Genomic DNA, 20,850 nt, shown 5'->3' with positions numbered 1-20,850 from the left:
TGCATGTCTACGATGTGACGGCGTCGCAGCACCCGGCATAGATGATGCGTGACACGGGGGGGGGGGGGGGACGGTTGCAAGGGTGCATGACGTGTGCAGCAACGGGCAGCAAGTGCACGACATGGGCACTATTGTGCCGGAGCATTGTGACTGCACTGATGTCTCCCCATCACACTCCATGACCACGAGCTAGCATGCCAATGTCGGCATTAGCACATCGCATGGATTGCTCTGGGTCAGTCCTGGAGCTGAGTTCTCACACGAGTGTGTTTCTAGGTGTCGTAAGCCCAACAAAGGTGAGAGTGGGAGAAAAGGAGATTCTTCACCACACTGACATGGCTCATGCTCATGAGTGCACTTATTTCACATTGGAGGGAAACAAGGATCAAATGAATTCCCTTTTGATCATGGCCTATTGCTTAGGTGTCCTATGATGCATACAAGGCCTCCACAAAGTTTCAAGCCAAAAGGACAAGCCAAGATATATAATTCCATTTTTGGAAGGTTTAGGCCAGAAAGTTCAAATATTTATCGAGGGAAAATACTGAACTATGGATACCACGAGGATATTCTTTGGATTTATCCGAGAAGAAGAAAAAAAAAGGTGTTCCTTAACAAAGGAGGTTAAACTAGAGGAATTTTCTTTAATAAGAAAATAAACATATTCTCAAAGGTGAATGTCGGAAAGAAAATATGTGAACTGTCTTGGAAGATATGCCTAGTTTGACTTCACCATATTTGAGTAAGAGAAATGGTTGCAAAACTTTGCATGAGTTAATTCCAAAGAACCACAAGTAAATTTGAGTCCAAAGAAAATCCAGAGAGTGGAGATTAGTCTGCAATTAGGAACTCCGAGTAGCTGTAAACTTGCATTAAAAAGGAGTAAACACAAGTGACACAATAAAATGTACTTAATACATGAACTTGTGAACATTGTGTACAGGAGAAGTTAATAGAAATAATGGTCAATTACATCATATAATTTGGTTCTATACTCTTTTGTGTATATATCCTGAATGCTACCCCTTTGTGATCAACTCTTTGTCCTTTGAATCGAATGGCACAGCTACTGCCCCTTGTGGAAAAAGGACTTTGTAATACACATAAATGTAAAAAGAAAACATCATGTGATGCATCTCAACCTGTGCAAAACAATGTAAAAACCATACATGCTACCTACATACCCTCATTGTCTAGCAAATCATAAGTAGCTGAGGGACCCTGTACAAAAGAATTGACAATTAGCAAGAAAGAAGCATGCCATCATCTGTCTAAACAACCATAAAACAATAAGTGGCAAAAGCCCCATCAGAATTAGCATTTGCCGAGCTAAAGTTGTGCATTCACCAATCGATAAAACATATTAAGATGCGTTAATGAAAATAAAATTATATCGCTTCACATACAGTAAGTGAAAAAGAAATGAGTAAGGGGACCAAATTTAGTTGCCTGATCAGATGTAGCAGAGATAGAAGCTAGTTTTTTTCACCTTGCCTACTTCTGGCCAATACCCCCACAGATGCCCCTCTTCCCGTGCAGGAAATGCCCCTGACCCTCCTCCGAGCATTAAGGCCCAGAATAACAACAACATCCCACAAAAGGACCCGCAAAAGGCAACGAAAGTGAGCCAAGTAGCTTGGCCAGATACCCGCACTAACCCAACCAAATAAATGTAGCCAACGGATAAAGGCAGAATGCATGACAGTGAGTATATTTTATTGATAAGCCAGATTGAACACAGTTGAGAAACAATGTTAAAAGATCATATCGAGACAATAAACGGAGGTGGTTTAGTATTGCCTTCTATCTAAACTCTCTAAACAGAGGAACACCCTAGCTTTATGTGAAAACTCAAAAGAAGGAACATAATGTAAGGTTCAGACACTACATAAACTATAGTAATGATCTGCTGCTTAGGACACGCATCAATATATGATGCATATCTATTTCACGAAATCCTAAAGGTACATCCACAATTAAGAATATCTGAAACTTTGATGTGCATACCAAGAATAAACGATGGCCAATACTCCTATAATGAAAAATATTGTACAAATAATTAAAAGATTCAGACTTGCAGGTAATATTAAGAAACAACATATCCTAGCCAAGGTGTGCAGGCGATAAACAGGTGAATCCAAGGAGTAGGAACTCACCCATTATAAACCAACAACAAACAATGTTGTTATTATTGCCTTCACTCTATATTACTGGGAGTGACATACATGTTCAGTCCCTACAGATGTTACTTCCAACAGATGGCTTCGGTTCCGATTCAAAACCATTTTACATGGCTCTTGCATGGCTTCTACTGCAGGGATGACTTGAACAAGGAAGTGAAACTCATCTTAGACAACCATCAAGACAAAAATTGGGTAGCTGAAACAAAAATCGTTGAAGTAAGAGAACAGCGATCCAATGCCTATCGATGATGTACCGCTTGCACAGAGTGCCAAAAACAACTGACTATTGTAGGTGATGAAAGCACGTGTTCTGCATCAGGTAGAACAAGAAGGTGGGAAGCTTACATAGAGAAACCAGTGGTACATTCCAACCAATGATAGAGAGGAATACGAAGAACTAACCACCCCTGTTGTGAGCACGTAGCCTTTTTATCTCCCTCTGAATTTCTATTTCACTTCTAGCAGTGCAGATACATATGTTGATTGAGCGCAAATAGAGCAGGCAAAAAGAATCAGATCCGGTACAGAGAGAAGGATACCTTTGGTTCCACGGCGTCACAAATAGGAGGCTGCAGGCAGTGTAATCCGAGCGGAAAGCAAATCGCTGGCCTAGGAGAAGAAAGGAATGGTCAGAAAAAAATATAACTTCTACTTACTGCAATGGAAAAGAAGGAAACTATTGTTAGTACAACATCAGTATATAGGTTATTAGTACATAGGTGTTTTTGCATTATCAAAAAAACCTAATCAACAACAGCAAAATAATCTTCCTAGCCTCTGTAACACATGCCTCGACCTTATGAGGCATAACACGAGACCAAGTCTCTGTAACTGAAACAGAAACACACATCATATTCCTCCCCAAGGTTTCTAATTATTCAACTGCGATGATCTAATCAGATTCATATGCCATGACCAAACAGAGCAAGCACATAGTATGTTACTTGGTCCTTGTTAACTTCAAACAGTTTAAACCAAATACATGTTACTTTTTTTCCACTATCCAATGTGGAGCAAAAGCCCCATGGTCCTTTATTTCAATCGAAGCAAATATATACAGACAGAGAATAAACAGTCCCAAGAGGAAGAAAAGAAAGAGAAAAGAAAACCTACCTAAGAGAGCACATCCAAAAACCTAACGGAGGCTTTGGATCCAAAATGCATGAACTGAGAAGTAGGTGATCTAAAATGCATTTGTTTAAACTAAGCCAGCAAGAATAACACATTAGATTTTAATCTGGATCCTTCATGTAAAGAAATAACATAAAAAGAATCAAGAATTTCTCAATTTATTCAACAAAGAGCAGTGAAAGTGAAACATAGCAGGCACACCAAATAAATCTGGGCACATATAAAAACATTCCTGACATTCTCACACATAAAAAAGCAGCTAACCACCCGTTGCGCCGATGGTGCAAAGGGCGACAGCAAACCAAGCATTCAAATCATGCACGTAAGATTTGCTTAAGGACTGATAATAAGATCCTTAAAGTATAAAGAAATAGATACTTAGGTAGCATGTTAATACATAGTGATATATGTTACAGTGCATGCTAGCATGATAGCCCAAAACAAAGTTGTCAGCAGTTCATGATAGGAAAGCAAAGCTATACAGGTAGCCTGAACCATGATTGGACTTGGTCCAGTGGGGTTTGTATAAACAGCATGCCCAGCATTTACAAAAGCATTAGCCTACAAAATAAAAAAGCTATCAGAATACTTAAACCTTGTGAATCACTTGTGTGATAGTGACATAGTAGAAAAATGCATACAGGAGAAGGCCCCATTCTAAGCGTCATCATTGTCCGTCCAAGCTCAAAAGGCATAGCCCCCAGATGTTGTATCGCTACTCCCAACTCTGTCGACTCATTCTGGATCTGGCTTCGCACAGATGTATCACCAGTGGCAGCATCTCTCTGAATACATTGTGCGAGATGCTGAAATAGAAATCACGTGAATGGAGGTAAGTCTACACAAAAAGTACACATTTAGCTCTTCCGTTGTCTAATAAATTATTTGAGAGTAAAAAATAATTCAGAAGACACAAATCTACATCATAGCACTGCATAATCAGTTGCCGAAAAACAAGGCATGAAATTCTAACAACAGAAAAGCATCAACAGTCCTATGAGCATTGTGTTCAGAGAGTAAGATGTGTTACCAGGAAAAAACACATAAAACTGAAAGAGGCGTGGTTGTATATAGATAAATCAATACAACCTATGACATCAAGGTCTGGTAGAGATATTCCACATATTACAGTTAGAATGTATATGAAATTGACGGGTATAACTTGGTAAAGCCAAATAATTTTATTTTACTTTTGCATCAGGGCATCAAGCGTCACAAGAGGATGGCAGGATAATACCATTTCCATTAGTTTCTTCTTCGATACGTGCTACAAAGGTTTTGTAGTTTCTGCATATATCCACACCTTAAACGTCGCAAGCGGCTAGTTTCTCTTTGGCTTTCTAGAGCGGCATAACAGAGTTGCTTTCGGAAAACATCTTTGTACCATATATACTGTATCTATCTGAACTAATAAACCTGCAGTGACAAAAACCTTGATTCCAAGGCGCTTTGCAATCTGTATAGCAAATGTGCCAATTCCGCTTGATCCACTGTGGATCTGCATATGAGTGGAGATAGGTCGACAGGAAAAAAATATAGGCATGAAAATTCCATTCTAGTTCAATTCTCACAACACCAAATTGTGCACCTCTTTTTGCATACAAGTGATTACTAAATCATTTCATACTCCATTTGAGTAGCACCATTCAATACTTTGTTGTTTTTCAGTTAGTCGAAGCATGTCAATTTGGTGATGACTAAGGAAGATTCACGTTCTGCAATCCTAACAAACAAATTAGCCAGAGAGATTTTCTTAAAGGGAAGGGATTCACCTGGAGAGATGGCTGGTCATGAAGACGTGCAGGCCACCTCGGGCAAGCCGGCGGCATCGGTCAGCGACACCCTCTCTGACACCGGGAGCAACAGCCTCGGCGGCATCACCACCTTCTCCGTCTACCTGCGTAAGCAACGAGAGCAGCTGCATGACCTCAAGCCAATACACAATATTCAAGAAATCAATCAATCAATCAGTACACAATATTCTCTTAGTTGTCCCAATCAATCAGGAATTGTGTACCTTTTGAACAATTATAGGAAAATCCTCTTCTAGCCACTTTGTATCTTTGATGACTTCTTTTACTGGCCTCCCATTAATTTTGGCATTCAAGAAATTAGGAACCTACTCAAGTGGAAATCATCAAATCAGTACTCCAAAGCACTACCAGCAGAGTAGACATGTTTGTAATCATATCTTCACCTGAGTTATTGAATGGTTTCCCCAAATAGTCATATTTGTCACTCTGTCATAAAACACACCAGCTTTTAATGCTAACTGCAAAAACATTGTGAATGACAGATTAGTCTTGTCATTTGTTGAATTAAATAACTGAAACATATCAGAAATGATTAAGATTCATTGAGTATAACACAGCAAGCAAATGGCAGTGCCTGGTCCTTTCAACTGTAAACTGGTCTACTATTTTTTTTACCGACGACACAAGTCATAAGTTTCTTTTGCAGCTAGATGAACATACACAAGTTATCTGATGGCTTACATATGACAAAACATTTAACATTATGACCAAGGCAGAATAAAAGGACTGGAACCTGTAGTTTTGGGAACCTCGCTGGCAAAGACTAATGCAAACTTTATCCATGACTGCAGGATAAAGTTGGCAGTGGATAAATTCAAGAGATAACAGAGCCTTTGCATGGCGGCTCAGAAGCAGGTATACACCATTAACCTGTCTGTGGAAATTGATAAGCGTATGATTATTTGAAACAAGTGTATGGTCATTGGTCACATAACCGACACAAATTTGATTTTGCAAAAATGGAGGGATATTAGGAGATAAAGTTTCAGTTTTTTTGTCACACCTAACCTTCTAATTCAGCCAGAGCAAGAGCAGAGCATGAGAGACCTTGAAGAGTCGGAGAGGACTGGCGCTCTTGTCCTGTAGGTGGTGCTGACCTCCATTTCCAGATCCAGCAATCTCCTCTCTCGTCTCCTCACTGAAGAAACCAACATGGCCATGTAAATGCTTCAGTTTTGAGAATCAGTGCACATGAACTGCACATGTTCGCTTGCATACTGAAACTGAACAAAAGGGAGGGTGCTACCTGCAGCAGGGAAGGGAGCAGGTGTTGAACGTAGTAATTTTAAAAAAAATCCTACGCACACGCAAGATCATGGTGATGCATAGCAACGAGAGGGGAGAGTGTTGTCTACGTACCCTCGTAGACCGACAGCGAAAGCGTTATGACAACGCAGTTGATGTAGTCGTACGTCTTCACAGCCCGACCGATCAAGCACCGAAACTACGACACCTCCGAGTTTTAGCACACGTTCAGCTCGATGACGATCCCCGGACTCCGATCCAGCAGAGTGTCGGGGAAGAGTTCCGTCAGCACGACGGCGTGGTGACGATTTTGATGTTCTACCATCGCAGGGCTTCGCCTAAGCACCGCTACAATATTATCAAGGAGTATGGTGGAAGGGGGCACCGCACACGGCTAAGAAAACGATCACGAGGATCAACTTGTGTGTCTAGAGGTGCCCCCTGCCCCCGTATATAAAGGAGCAAGGGGGGAGGTCGGCCGGCCCTTGGGCGCGCCAAGGAGGAGTCCTCCTAGTAGGAGTAGGACTCCCTTCTTTCCTACTCCTACTAGGAGGGGGAAAGGAAGGGGGAGAGGGAGAAGGAAAGGGGGGCGCCGCCCCCCTCTCCTAGTCCAATTCGGACCAGAGGGGGAGGGGGCATGCGGCCCACCCTGGCCGCCCCTCTCTCTCTCCACTAGGGCCCATAAGGCCCATTACTTCTCCCGGGGGGTTCCGGTAACCCTCCGGCACTCCGGTTTTCTCCGAAATCACCCGGAACACTTCCGGTGTCCGAATATAGCCGTCCAATATATCAATCTTTATGTCTCGACCATTTCGAGACTCCTCGTCATGTCCGTGATCATATCCGGGACTCCGAACAAACTTCAGTACATCAAAATATATAAACTCATAATGAAACTGTCATCGTAACGTTAAGCGTGCGGACCCTACGGGTTTGAGAACAATGTAGACATGACCGAGACATGTCTCCGGTCAATAACCAATAGCAGAACCTGGATGCTCATATTGGCTCCTACATATTCTACGAAGATCTTTATCGGTCAGACCGCATAACAACATACTTTGTTCACTTTGTCATCGGTATGTTACTTGCCCGAGATTCGATCGTCGATATCTCAATACCTAGTTCAATCTCGTTACCGGCAAATCTCTTTACTCGTTTCGTAATACATCATCTCGCAACTAACTCATTAGTTGCAATGCTTGCAAGGCTTATGTGATGTGCATTACCGAGAGGGCCCAGAGATACCTCTCCGACAATCGGAGTGACAAATCCTAATCTCAAAATACGCCAACCCAATATGTACCTTTGGAGACACCTGTAGAGCTCCTTTATAATCACCCAGTTACGTTGTGACGTTTGGTAGCACACAAAGTGTTCCTCCGGCAAACGGGAGTTGCATAATCTCATAGTCATAGGAACATGTACAAGTCATGAAGAAAGCAATAGCAACATACTAAACGATCGGGTGCTAAGCTAATAGAATGGGTCATCGAAGATGGTTAATGTGATCCCGTTAATCAAATGACAACACATGTCTATGGTTAGGAAACATAACCATCTTCGATTAACGAGCTAGTCAAGTAGAGGCACACTAGTGATGTTTAGTTTGTCTATGTTTTCACACAAGTATTATGTTTCCGGATAATACAATTCTAGCATGAATAATAAACTTTTATCATGATATAAGGAAATAAATAATAACTTTATTATTGCCTCTAGGGCATATTTCCTTCAGCAGGCCCCTTGTGCGGTGCATTGTGCGGGACATAAGAGTATTGAATATTGTACTGAGATATGGAACATTGGATAATCTGATGTTAACATTGCACAGCAAAGAGGAACCAGCATAGTTTTAGTGGTACAATGAATTTCTACTTCTGAATATTGACAGTACAATATACTCAGAAGTTTAATTTCTGCTACTGAATATTGACAGTACACCAGTATTCAGTTTATATAAACAACAATATATTCTCTGAAGTTTTAGTTGCTTTCTTCAGTCAATCTTACCCGATGCAGTCAAAATTTTCAGTTTTGACAAGTCTTGCGATAATTCTAGCAAATTAATTGTCAAGATTGATGGCATTGCTTACCATCTCTCTCGGGAGCACATTCTCTTCTGCTTCCTTTGCAGTTTTCTCAGATATACCCACTGGCATTGACGAACAGGACACATTCATCTTCATGAGAGCAGGCACTGAAAGGGTAATAAGAAAATGTTCAGACAGAGCTAACAAAAGCATTGTAAGATGAAGGTTTCTTAGCAGGGAGCAGTACACAAAAATGAACCTGAATCAGGGGAACCTGAATCGGAGGTAACAAAAATGAAGGCTTTTTAGCAGGGAACAAAAACTTCAGTCATAGCGTGTGAAATAGCCTAAGGAAGGTTAGCTCTAAACCTAAATCAGGGCCATTTTCAAGCAGGGGAGCAGCCAAGGCTAACTCTAAACCAACTCAAGGATTTGGGGGCTGCACGATTCCTAGTGCTTATCAATCCGAGCCAACTCAAGGATTCCTATCCAAATTCTTATCAATCCGACCTTATGAATCCACTTGTCAACTCACGGACCGCAACAGCCTAATCCACGGCAAGATCAGCGAAGGACGGTAACTTGACATGGCGGAGAGCACGACCTGCGCGGCAGTCGGCTCGCCTCAGCCCGGAGACGGCGACGCGCGGCCCGGAGACCAGCATCATGGACTCCGCCTCCACCTCATGTGGCGCCGGGTTGGTCGGGGTCGGACTTGGCGTTGCAGGCTGGCGGCGCCGCCTCCCAGCCCGCATTCCAGGCGAAGTCCATGGGGTGGCCGACGGATCCGGCGACCCATCAGCTCCTTGGACCGAAAGCACAGCCTATTCGGTGGCAAGACGGAGCAGAGCACGGCGGCGACAAGCCAGAGCAGAGCGCGGCGAGGACGAGCCGGAGTAGAGCGCGGCAAAGGTGAGCCGAAGCAGAGTGCGGGTTGCCTAGGAAGGGGTGGCGGCACCAGGAGGCTAGGGTTTGTGGGAGGGGATCGGGGAAGAGAGCAGAGTGGGTGGGTGCGGGCGCGAGTGCGGGCTCGAGTGCGGCCGGAGGCAGCGGCTAGGGTTTCTCCACGAGCGGGCTGCGTATTATATCCCTGCGCGTGAAATGACTAAAATGCCCTTGGCGGGGCACGGAATTTACGGGCGGTGGCACGAGTACCGTTCATAGCGATTTAAAGGCGACATGGAGGCCTTGGTCCTGCCTAGCAGTTCTCCAGGGTTTATTCTATTGGATGGACAGGTTTATTCTATTGGATGGACAAATAACATAACCACAACGAAAGTTCTATCAGGTAGTTAACACTTAGTCTTAACTCATGTGTAATTAGAACTTATATGGAATATTGTACTATCAAGTCGAGCAAACGACTGCATGAGTAACTTAGAAGCAGTTGAGAATTTTTTATTTTGCAAATAACTGCATCAAATTAGCAGTATAGATAGATGTTACACAATAGTCAGGAAGAGCTAGCAGGGCATCAAATGTAAAATGCCAAAAGACCTTGCAATGTACATATGATACGGAAATCCGGTGACAGCAAGGGGTGACAAAGATCATCAATTTCATCATGTACACCAGATGCTTTCTCCCGGGCTTTCACGACATAATCACATCTTCGACAAGTTATAGAACAGCTCTAGGAAAAGGTCTACGGCAGCCTCTAATTCTACAGCCAAAAATTTCCTCTTTCTATTTCAAATGCCAGAGGCACTTTCAGCAATTTCAATCGTCCCAGGTTCTACCTGCAACTACATAGGTCTGCATCATGGCCTCATAGGCGTCTGGATCAAGGCATTCAAACTTCTTCAGGCACTCAAGGAAAGACTCTGCACCAGCAACATCCTTTGACTCTTCATAGTGCTTCAGAAATCTGCTCACAAGCTCTTTCGATGGCACCCATTTGTGTGTCGTCACCATGTTATTTGCATCTCTTAAGATCTCCAGTGCCGTGTTAACATCAGATTTATCCAGATAGAACTCAGCAAATATGTAAACCATCCCCTCGTCGCAATGACCCTGAGCCATTGTGCTCTGACGGATAGCCTCAGCTTCATCTATCATACCCTTATCAAGGTAAGCCTTGATCATAACATTTGCTATCCTTGTGTCATAATGTTCATGACTTGATTGCCACTCCTGAAATATTTGCTGCAAAGACTCAAAGTCATCAATCATACTCAGAGCTTGAAGCATCACAAGATAGCTTCTGCTCAAGCATTTCTTGAATGTGGACTTCAAAGACTTCCAGATCCTCTTCACCTCGGTTGAATTGCCACAATGGGCATGTAAGGAGAGGAGGGCATACCAGGAGCGCAAGTCAGCCTTGTCCATAACTTCCTCAGCTTTCTTTAGGGCAATTTCTGCCTTGCCAAACAACTTTAGTTTAATGTAATTGTTTGCCATCCGAGTGTACAAGGACCAGTGAACTGGAGCCACCTTCTGCAATTCTGCCAGGACCTTCTCCGCAGCGTCCAGGTCATTCATTGTGATATAGCTTTCTATCAAGGTGAAGTATGTAAACTTATTAGCACTTACACCACTTCCTCGCATTTCTTCAAATGTGGAGAGAATTTTCTCTGGCTGGCCTGCCTTTTGGTACAAAACCATCAAGTTGTTGTACACCAGTTTATCTGGAACAATGTTTTTGGCCTTCATCTTCTCATAGAGCTCCAGACCTTTGTATGCCAACCCGTGTTTACCATAGCAGTTCAGCAAACAGGAATAAGTTTTCACAGAGTTGCATATATCTGGAAGGCTCCAGAAATATTTTTCAACTGCCTGTATCCCACGCACTTTTGAAATGAGGTCAAGCCGCAGTGCGTGATGCCCAAGCCTCAACTTTGCTCCATGAGCTTCCATCCAGTCCAGCAACTGGGTACAAAACAACATGGCCGAAAATTATACAGTGAACATGAAAAGATACTTTGCTCAGAAAGAGATTGCACCAGAACAGCAGATGAACACTTAGTACCACAATATTACAGTGAATATAAAAAGATCCTTAGGAGAGACGAATGTTATCACCATCTGAACCTTCTAATGTTAGAACATGAACCTTCATTTTCTGGTGTGAAGTCTTACTTTTCTTCCCTCTAGAACATTTGTTCTCCAGGATTTTGCCTATTCACGTGCGAGAATCAAGATCCCCGACTAAGAAGTAGAGTATGTTATGGGCAAGCAACCAATGACAGATGAATTCCGAGAAATTGGAGATTAACTCAGCTTAAGACCATTTTTAACCATCAGCAGTTTTTGTGGTAGACCTAATTGCTCAAACCTCAGACTGTATACGTTTGATATGCGGTTATTTGTAAAGAACATGAAAAGACATGTTTGTTTGAGACAAATTATCCATCAAAATCTTTCCTGCAATTGTCTATTAGAAACAATAAACCCTGTTAACTACAGTACAACATTCGTTGTTCCAACTGAACTAGCTCATGGCAAATGCATATTTTTTATCATTTTTTCCTTCAGCAACTTCGTTCATGATTATAAATCATAATTGAGTATGTCAATGATTGCAAATAGTACTAGCACAAGAATCATTTTTGGGAGGAAAAAGCATGCTCCCATACTATCTCTTTATCATAATGACATTTACTATGATAGATCATGGCAAACACATCTTCATGTTGCTATTTAGGTGGGGATGGAGCTGTGAAACAAATAGATCACAAATGCCAGTGTTGTTTTCCACAAGTAAACATAACAAAACATGGGGTTTTCATAATTCAACTCAATTGCTAAATCTCTGCAGATAGATAGGCATCAATATACATGACCTCATATCTCAACCAAATGCAGATTAACGTAATAGCAATGGAACCTTAAGTCATTGACTCACTACGATCATTTAAGTAGAAAATTTTCAAATGTTTATTATTAAGCCACTTTAGTAAAATTCACCTCAATACACCGAGTCTGAGGCTCAAAACATGCCTCCTTTGGTTTGGAGGAATTTCATAGGAATTCTAGAGGATAGGATTCTCATAGGATTTTTTTCCTTAAGAGCTCTTTGGTTCATAGGAATGGATTCCTATTCCTATATAGGATTGGTTCCTATCCTCCACATTTTATAGGAAAATAAAAATGAGCCTAGACTCAATGGAAAAATTCCTTTGATGTGAACCAAATGACATCTCATTTCCTATTCCTGCTCATAGGATTTGAGATACATGTCATCTCATTTCCTACAAATTTCCTATTCCTACGATAATCCTATCCTATGAACCAAAAGAGGCCTTATATGCAGTCATTGTCTTCAATTCTTCATAGACTATATCCTATGACTATCAAATAGTGAGAAGTGAAAACATATAGGCTATACTCACTAAAAGCACAACACTTATTTTGGATCGGAGGGAGTAATATTTAGAAAGAATAGGAAGCTGCAGCATCTCTTCATATATTCCAAAAATTACAGGGGTCAAGATACTGCGCACCATCTTCGATAAAGATACAGAAAAACAGAACAGGGTATCATAATTACGATCATGTTATGACCAAAGCAATGTGCAATATATAGCACCTATTTTCACTTAGCATCAGACACCAAAATACCATTATGGCGGTTGGCAACACAATCAGTTGACCCTGTCCTACGCTTCAGTAGTTCAGTTGAAAAGGAACTTCAAGTTTGCGCCGTTCATTTCCAGTAGTGACCTTAAATTAAAATGATCCACAAAGAAAACAGACATAGAGGTTGAATGAAAACCCTAGTATATCAATCCGTCCCCTTTCCTCGCTTATCCCGAAGAAAACTTCAAGCCCGCTACTTTCCGCACGAGCCTATCGAAAATACGCTACCGCTAATGTAGCATCGAACCAGCAAAAGGAAGAGATTTGGGGGAGGGGGATGGCACCTCGAGCGCGCCCTCGTTCTTCTTGAACTTGGTTAGTTCGCGGACGTACGCGAGGACCTGGTCCTGCGAGAGCCGGAGCCTCTGGCGGAGCCATTCGTCCATCTCCGCCGCCACTATCCCCGGCGGCCTGCCGTGGGACACCTTCGAGATCCTCTTGTAGAGCGGGACCCACGACGGCTCAAGGCCGCGCCGCTCGGGGACTACCGACTCAGCCTGCGGCTGCGCGAGCTCGTGCGCGAGTCTCGCCGGGGCAAGGGAGATGCGCCGCCGCGCCTCCGCGGCGACCGCCCTGCGCAGCATGGGACTGGCTGCTTGAGTTTCTTTTTTTTAGTGGAGACTGGCAGGCCGCTCAGCTGGTCCGCCGTGATTCTCCAATGAGATGAGATGGGCCCTCCTTGGGCTGCGGCGACGAGGCCATGGCGCACGGGCCGAAACGGGAGAAGGCAACAGCAGGCCCAACATTTTTTGAAAGGAAAAACTTTGTTTTTGCCATTCTAGCTTTTGCCAATTTTGCTTATGCCACTCTAGCATTTGACATCTCACTTTTGCCACTCTTAGCTTTTGCCAATACATCACAAATGTCATTCCATGGCAAAAACGATAATTTTTCATTTCACTTTTGCCACTGTTAGCTTTTGACAACGTATCACAATTGTCACTATGAAAATTTTGCTTTTGCCACGGAATGGCAAAAGTGATACATTGTCAAAAGCTAAGAGTAGCAAAAGTGATATGTCAAATTTTAAAGTGGCATAAGCAAAATTGGCAAAAACTAGAGTGGCGAAAATAAAGTTTTCCCTTTTTGAAATCCTAAAACAATTTTCAATTTCATGAACTTTTTGAAATTCGAAAAAAGTTGAATTTTTTGGAATCGATATTTTTTGAGATCCTGAATATTTTCAAAGTTAAAAAGGGAAACACGGAAAAGGGGCACCAGGCGCCCGCACATTGCGCGTTTGCACGTCACCCAACATGTTGTGCACTAAATAGGAGGACCCCTTCAATCAGTTCACAATAAATAACAGGAAAAACAACATCAGGTTCAATGGAATCCTTGTGTGAGATGCCAACTTTCCCATGATTAGAGGCCCTTCTGCGAACTTCGTATAATGGCCCTCATAATAGAATCATTTTTTTTCTTTCAGTTAAGGATGCAACACCATTTGGAGATATTTAGATGTTAGCTCTTTTTTTTCTTTTCTCACAACTACTCCCTTCGTTCCGAATTACTTGTCATGGGTATGGATGTATCTAGATGTATTTTAGTTCTAGATGCATCCATTTCTGCGACGAGTAATTTGGAACGGAGGGAGTAGTTAATTACGTACTTTTTGGCAACATTGTTGAAAAAAGAGAAGAGAACACCTGGATTCTCGAATCTTGATCTTGGAGTAAATAAGAAGAAATCCCACGCTCCATGATCTTGGAGTAAATAAGAAGAAATTCCACACTCTAGCTATCCAATAATCCAAATTCAGGCAATGCCACAACCAGCACAATTTACCTACTTGTGATTCTTACAAAAAAGGGAGGAGTCAAGTAGGTCAAACATCATTACATCCACTCATCATATAAAAAAATAGACAAGGATCAAATAATTGAAATCCAATAATTACATGAATGGGAAATGGCTTGGGTGCTTCACATGAATAGTGCCTCGACTCCATGTCTCCATCACCTACCCTTAGATCTTGACAATGACTCAGACTATGGAAGGCCACACTATCAGCTGCTACTCTCATGTTATTGCCAGGGGACCAGGGTGTGTCGCTAGCTTGCCTCTGCTCGCAGTTTATAGGATGCATGGAACCAAGGAAATCCATCGGAGTGTGATACTACTAGTGATACAACTCGGAAAAAAATTACTAAATAGCTTTGGGAGTTGGGGTCCTGGCCTCTTAGGAACCCGAGGCAGTCAATTTCGCAAGAAGAAGATGGAGACCAAGAGACAAATAAGGGTGTGTTGCTAGGAGCGAGCGAAGGCGGAGGATTAAGGATTGTTGTTCATGGTGACTTGCTTCCTTCTTAATGGGCCAGTCTTGCATCTCTTGGGTGTGGTCCCTGCTCGAGTTGGCCCTAGGCCATCACACTCATCGCCATGGCCCAGAGCTAGCCTTGGATAAACCAACCCAGCATGCTGATGATAAAACAAGACAGAACTCCAAAAGCAACAAATGTGTTGTATCATTAGTCGTCGTTCCCATCGGAGCCGTCAAACCAAAATCTAGAAGTCATAAGCTTTAACCAACGAATCAAATGTTCGCACTATTCTCTCAATATTTGTTTTGTTTACTTTTTCAAAAAAGGAAGGATCAACCTCTCGTCCTTTGCATTGTTCGCTAACAGTGGATATCGGGTATAAGAAATAAGTACATGCTCGATCCGTTGATAGAAGATCGACTAAACCAAGCTACGAACAACAACATCGAGCTAAAGAAATTAGAGAATAGCATCAGCCAAGTACTTTAAGTTGCACGAGCAGATTTAACTGAGAAATTAATACAAGCAACTGCTTGAAGATACATTGAATAAATCATCTTTAGCGCCGCCACATGATCATCCAATTACCTGGCATTGTTGCCTAAATTTTCATCAACCGCTCACACTGGAGATCGAGTCCAAGAAAGAAGTACATGCTCGATCTAGAGGTGCATCAAGCAATTGAGTATTTGTAGTTAAGTAGTGCGATTCATGTGGTTAATTCAACCAACAGCAAAGGAAATCCGAACATCATGCTAAATACTCTTCTTTTTGGTTCTGCTGATAGTTAGCTATCTATTTTTCAATCTGTTTACTCTAGATAGAGTAAACACAAAGCAAAGTGCTAACAAAGATACTCTCGGGAGGTGTACTACAAGTTTTATATAGTTTATATGCACACTCTGAATTTTTGATGCCTCTCAAGCCCGAATGAAGGAACAAGAAAGGACACACTATGTAATATATATGAGGCGAACAAAAGACCACAGGAGAATAATACACTCACATGCTTTCTATTGTTGTACCATTCGACTCATTGTCCTGATCTGCGTGAGTTATGTAACCACTAGAGAATGCATCTTATGTATAGTCGAGAGTGATTTTCCTATCATGCACGTAAGAGACTGTGCACATTATTGATACGTCTTCAACGTATCTACTTTTTCAAACACTTTTGCCCTTATTTTGGACTCTAACTTGCATGACTTGAATGGAACTAATCCGGACTAACGCTGATTTCTGCAGAATTGTCATGGTGTTATTTTTGTGCAAAAATAAAAGTTTTTGAAATGACCTGAAAATCAAAGGAGAATATTTTTGGAATATATAAAAAATACTGGCGAAAGAATTAAGGCCAGGGGACCCACACCCTGTCCATGAGGGTGGGGGCGCGCCTACCCCCTGGGTGCGCCCCCTGCCTTGTGGGCCCCCTGACGCTCCACCGACCTCAACTCCAACTCCATATATTCATGTTCAGGGAGAAAAAAAATAAGGGAGAAGGATTCATCGCGTTTTACGATACGGAGCCGCCGCCAAGCCCTAATCTCTTTCTGAAGAGCTAATTTGGAGTTCGTTCGAGGCTCCGGAGAGGGGAATCCGTCGCCATCGTCATTATCAACCTTCCTCCATCACCAATTTCATGATGCTCACCGCCGTGCGTGAGTAATTCCATCGTAGGCTTGCTGGACGGTGATGGGTTGGATGAGATTTATCATGTAGTCGAGTTAGTTTTGTTAGGGTTTGATCCCTAGTATCCATTATGTTCTGAGATTGATATTGCTATGACTTTTCTAGGCTTAATGCTTGTCACTAGGGCCCGAGGGCCATGATTTCAGATCTGAACCTATTATGTTTTCATGAATATATGTGAGTTCTTGATCCTATTTTGCAAGTCTATAGTCATCTATTATGTGTTATGATCCGTTAACCCCGAAGTGACAATAATCGGGATACTTACCGGTGATGACCGTAGTTTGAGGAGTTCATGTATTCACTAAGTGTTAATGCTTTGGTCCGGTACTCTATTAAAAGGAGGCCTCAATATCCCTTAGTTTCCAATAGGACCCCGCTGCCATGGGAGGGTAGGACAAAAGATGTCATGCAAGTGCTTTTCCATAAACACGTATGACTATATTCGAAATACATGCCTACATTACATTGATGAACTGGAGCTAGTTCTGTGTCACCATATGTTATAACTATTGCATGAGGAATCACATCCGACATAATTATCCATCACTGGTCCATTGCCTATGAGCTTTTCACATATTGTTCTTTGCTTATTTACTTTTCTGTTGCTACTGTTATAATTACTATAAAACCAAAACTGCTACCGTTAGTTTTGCCACCATTTCCACTACTATCATATTGCTTTGCTACTAAATATTTTGCTGCAGATATTAAGTTTCCAGGTGTGGTTGAATTGGCAACTCAGTTGCTAATACTTGAGAATATTCTTTGGCTCCCCTTGTGTCAAATCAATAAATTTGGGTTGAATACTCTACCCTCGAAAACTGTTGCGATCCCCTATACTTGTGGGTTATCAAGACTATTTTCTGGCGCTGTTGCCGGGGAGCATAGCTCTATTCTTTGAGTCACTTAGGATTTATATCTACTAATCACTATGAAGAACTTGAAAGATAAAAGAACCAAGATTTTTCCCTCAACCACGAGGGGAGGTAAGGAACTGCCATCTAGCTCTGCACTTGATTCACCTTCTGTTTTGAGTAAACTTGCGACACCTATTCCTGTTATTCATTCTGATATGTCGCATTTTATTGATGATGCCACTTCTGCTTTGCATGATACTTATGATGAAACTATTTCTATGCTTGATCATACTGTGCCACTAGGTGAATTTCTTGATGAACAACTTGCTAGGGTTAGAGAGAATGAAATTATTGAAACTGATAATATTGATGAAAGTGACGATGAAGATTCTCCCCCTAGATATGAATTGTCTGTTGTGCCTGAGGGTTATGTTATGGATGAAGAAACTGCTAGAGACTTCTTAGCTTAGCTAATAATTTCTTAAGGATAAAGTAATTGCAAGCTTAGCTAATAATATGATCTTAAGAAATTATTAGCTAAGCTTTAAAAAACTTTGAATGCTAGAATGAAATATGACCCTGCTTTTGCTACTTCAACTATCTTTATTTCCAACAAGGATTATGATTTCTTTGTCGATCCTGAGTTAATTACTTTGGTTGAATCTGATCCTTTTTATGGCTATGAATGTGAAACTGTTGTGGCACATTTTACTAAATTAAATGATATAGCCACCCTATTCACTCATGATGAGAAAACTCGCTATTACTTTATCCTTAAGCTGTTTCCGTTCTCATTAAAGGGTGATGCTAAAACATGGTTTAATTCTCTTGATCCTGGTTGTGTGCGTAGTCCCCAGGATATGATTTATTACTTCTCTGCTAAATGTTTCCCCGCTCATAAGAAACAAGCTACCTTAAGGGAAATATATATTTTTTGCAAATTGAAGAAGAGAGTCTCCCACAAGCTTGGGGGAGGCTTCTCCAATTACTTAATGCTTTGTCTAATCATCCTCTCAAGAAAAATGAAATACTTGATATCTTTTATAATGGACTAACCGATGCTTTCAGAGACTACCTGGATAGTTGTGTTGGTTGTGTTTTTAGGAAAAGAACTGTTGATCAAGCTGAATTGCTATTGAATAATATGTTGAGTAATGACAATGATTGGACACTTCCTGAACCAACTCCTAAGCCAACTCCGAAGAAAAGTGATATTTTATTTCTCAGTCCTGAAGATATGCAAGAGGAAAAGAAATCTATGAAAGAAAAAGGTATTAAAGCTGAAGATGTTAAGAATTTACCACCTATTGAAGAAATTTATGGTCTTGATAACCCGACACAGGTAGTAAAGGTAAATTCTCTCTATAGATTTGATAAAGGTGATATTCCTCGTTATAATTCTGCTAGCCAATGCTTAGATGAGTTTGATAATTTTATTGTTAAACAAGAAAACTTCAATGCTTATGTTGGTAGACAATTGAAACGCAATGCTGATATGCTTGAACACTTGAGTGATTATATGTCTAGAGTTAAAGATGAAGTTAAACTTATTAGTAAACATGCCTCTATGGTTATCACTCAAGTAGAACAAGTACTTAAAGCTCAGAATGATTTGCTCAATGAATTAAATAATAAGGAAAATGATAATGATGTTAGAGTTATGACTAGAGGGGGTAAAATGACTCAGGAACCTTTGTATCCTGAGGGCCATCCTAAGAGAATTGAGCAAGATTCTCAGAGATTTAATGTTGATGCACCTAATTCTTTTAGGAATAAGAAAAAGAAAAATGATAGGACTTTGCATGCTCCTAGTGAACCTGTTGTTGACACACCTGAGAATCCCAATGATATTTCTATTTCTGATGCTGAAACACAATCTGGTAATGAACATGAACCTAGTGATAATGTTAATGATGATGTTCATGTTGATGCTCAACCTAGCAATAACAATGATGTAGAGATTGAACCTGTTGTTGATCTTGATAGCCCACAATCAAAGAATCAACGTTATGATAAGAGACACTTTGTTGCTAGGAAGCACGGTAAAGAAAGAGAACCATGGGTTCAGAAACCCATGCCTTTTCCTCTTAAACCATTCAAGAAAAAGGATGATGAGGATTTTGAGCGCTTTGCTGAAATGATTAGACCTATCTTTTTGCGTATGCGTTTGACTGATATGCTTAAAATGAATCCTTATGCTAAGTACATGAAAGATATTGTTACTAATAAAAAAAAGATATCGGAAGCTGAAATTTCCACCATGCTTGCTAATTACACTTTTAAGGGTGGAATACCAAAGAAACTTGGAGATCCAGGAGTACCAACTATACCATGCTCCATTAAAAGAAACTATGTTAAAACTGCTTTATGTGATCTTGGAGTCGGTGTTAGTGTTATGCCTCTCTCTTTATATCGTAGACTTGATTTGAATAAGTTGACACCTACTGAAATATCTTTGCAAATGACTGATAAATCAACTGCTATACCTGTCGGTATTTGTGAGGATGTGCCTATTGTGGTTGCAAACGTTACTATTTTAACAGACTTTGTTATTCTTGATATTCCCGAGGACGATAGTATGTCGATTATCCTTGGTAGACCCTTTTTGAATACTGCAGGGGCTGTTATTGATTGCAACAAAGGCAATGTCACTTTTCATGTTAATGGTAATGAGCATACGGTACACTTTTCGAGAAAACAACCTCAAGTCCATAGTATCAATTCTATTGAAAAAATTTCAACGATTATTATTGGAAGTTTTGAATTTTCTCTTCATACTGTCAAGAAGAATTATGATACTCTTATTGCTGGGGATGTGCATATCCCAGTTGAGGTAACCTAGTGTATTCGAAATTTCTCTGGTTTCATGCGATTCGGAATGAGTTTGTTAACAAGACTTGATCAACCTTGTTAGTGGATTCCTTTTGATGAGCATGAGATGCATGAAGTTAGAAAGCACAACTTTCTGTACCCTCTTTTTACTTTCTGTTATTTATATTAAATAAAGCAAAAATAGTATTTTATGCCTGTTTTCTGAATTATCCTTGTAATAA

The 20,850-nt window shown here is 41.1% G+C and overlaps 2 protein-coding genes across 46 annotated transcripts; both read right to left on the bottom strand.

Moving 5' to 3' along the window:
* Positions 1 to 893: 893 nt before the first annotated feature.
* LOC147963971 (uncharacterized) lies at positions 894 to 9,464 on the bottom strand. 45 transcript variants are annotated; one of them, XR_015607276.1, is made up of 12 exons: positions 9,011 to 9,464; positions 8,470 to 8,573; positions 6,488 to 6,711; positions 6,176 to 6,266; positions 5,512 to 5,586; positions 5,332 to 5,433; positions 5,087 to 5,211; positions 3,910 to 4,120; positions 2,723 to 2,787; positions 2,529 to 2,641; positions 2,157 to 2,323; positions 894 to 1,221 (listed from the first exon to the last, which is right to left on the bottom strand). XR_015607276.1 is itself a non-coding variant. In XM_087526613.1 (8 exons), exons 1-8 carry the CDS (start codon positions 9,159 to 9,161, stop codon positions 4,030 to 4,032), a joined length of 963 nt encoding a protein of 320 aa, XP_087382739.1. In that variant the 5' UTR covers positions 9,162 to 9,464; the 3' UTR covers positions 894 to 4,029. The 45 variants fall into 45 exon arrangements, 1 of the variants encoding a protein (XP_087382739.1); XR_015607270.1 differs by lacking the exon at positions 2,529 to 2,641 and adding an exon at positions 3,797 to 3,875 and having other exon boundaries at positions 2,723 to 2,792; positions 3,956 to 4,120; XR_015607268.1 differs by lacking the exon at positions 2,529 to 2,641 and adding an exon at positions 3,797 to 3,875 and having other exon boundaries at positions 2,157 to 2,379; positions 3,956 to 4,120.
* Positions 9,465 to 9,775: 311 nt separating this feature from the next.
* LOC147963970 (pentatricopeptide repeat-containing protein At4g01990, mitochondrial-like) lies at positions 9,776 to 13,609 on the bottom strand. Its single transcript, XM_087526612.1, has 2 exons — positions 13,269 to 13,609; positions 9,776 to 11,274 (listed from the first exon to the last, which is right to left on the bottom strand). Exons 1-2 carry the CDS (start codon positions 13,566 to 13,568, stop codon positions 10,126 to 10,128), a joined length of 1,449 nt encoding a protein of 482 aa, XP_087382738.1. The 5' UTR covers positions 13,569 to 13,609; the 3' UTR covers positions 9,776 to 10,125.
* Positions 13,610 to 20,850: the final 7,241 nt, after the last annotated feature.

The sequence above is a fragment of the Triticum urartu genome, chromosome 6A (assembly GCF_056163025.1).
Source record: "Triticum urartu cultivar PI428250 chromosome 6A, HENAU_Tu73, whole genome shotgun sequence".
Lineage (NCBI taxonomy): Eukaryota > Viridiplantae > Streptophyta > Magnoliopsida > Poales > Poaceae > Triticum > Triticum urartu.
This window is presented reverse-complemented; position numbering and strand designations above follow the sequence as displayed.

What these genes read in the sequence shown, in the direction of transcription:
- LOC147963971 (XM_087526613.1), bottom strand. Translation starts at nt 9,161, where the DNA reads ATGCGGGCTGGGAGGCGGCGCCGCCAGCCTGCAACGCCAAGTCCGACC. An exon ending in TTCCTATAATTGTTCAAAAG is followed by an intron (nt 5,212 to 5,331) that starts GTACACAATTCC and finishes TTGCTTACGCAG; the next exon opens with GTAGACGGAGAAGGTGGTGA. An exon ending in ATGACCAGCCATCTCTCCAG is followed by an intron (nt 4,121 to 5,086) that starts GTGAATCCCTTC and finishes TTTCTATTTCAG; the next exon opens with CATCTCGCACAATGTATTCA.
- LOC147963970 (XM_087526612.1), bottom strand. Translation starts at nt 13,568, where the DNA reads ATGCTGCGCAGGGCGGTCGCCGCGGAGGCGCGGCGGCGCATCTCCCTT. An exon ending in AGAACGAGGGCGCGCTCGAG is followed by an intron (nt 11,275 to 13,268) that starts GTGCCATCCCCC and finishes TTTTGTACCCAG; the next exon opens with TTGCTGGACTGGATGGAAGC.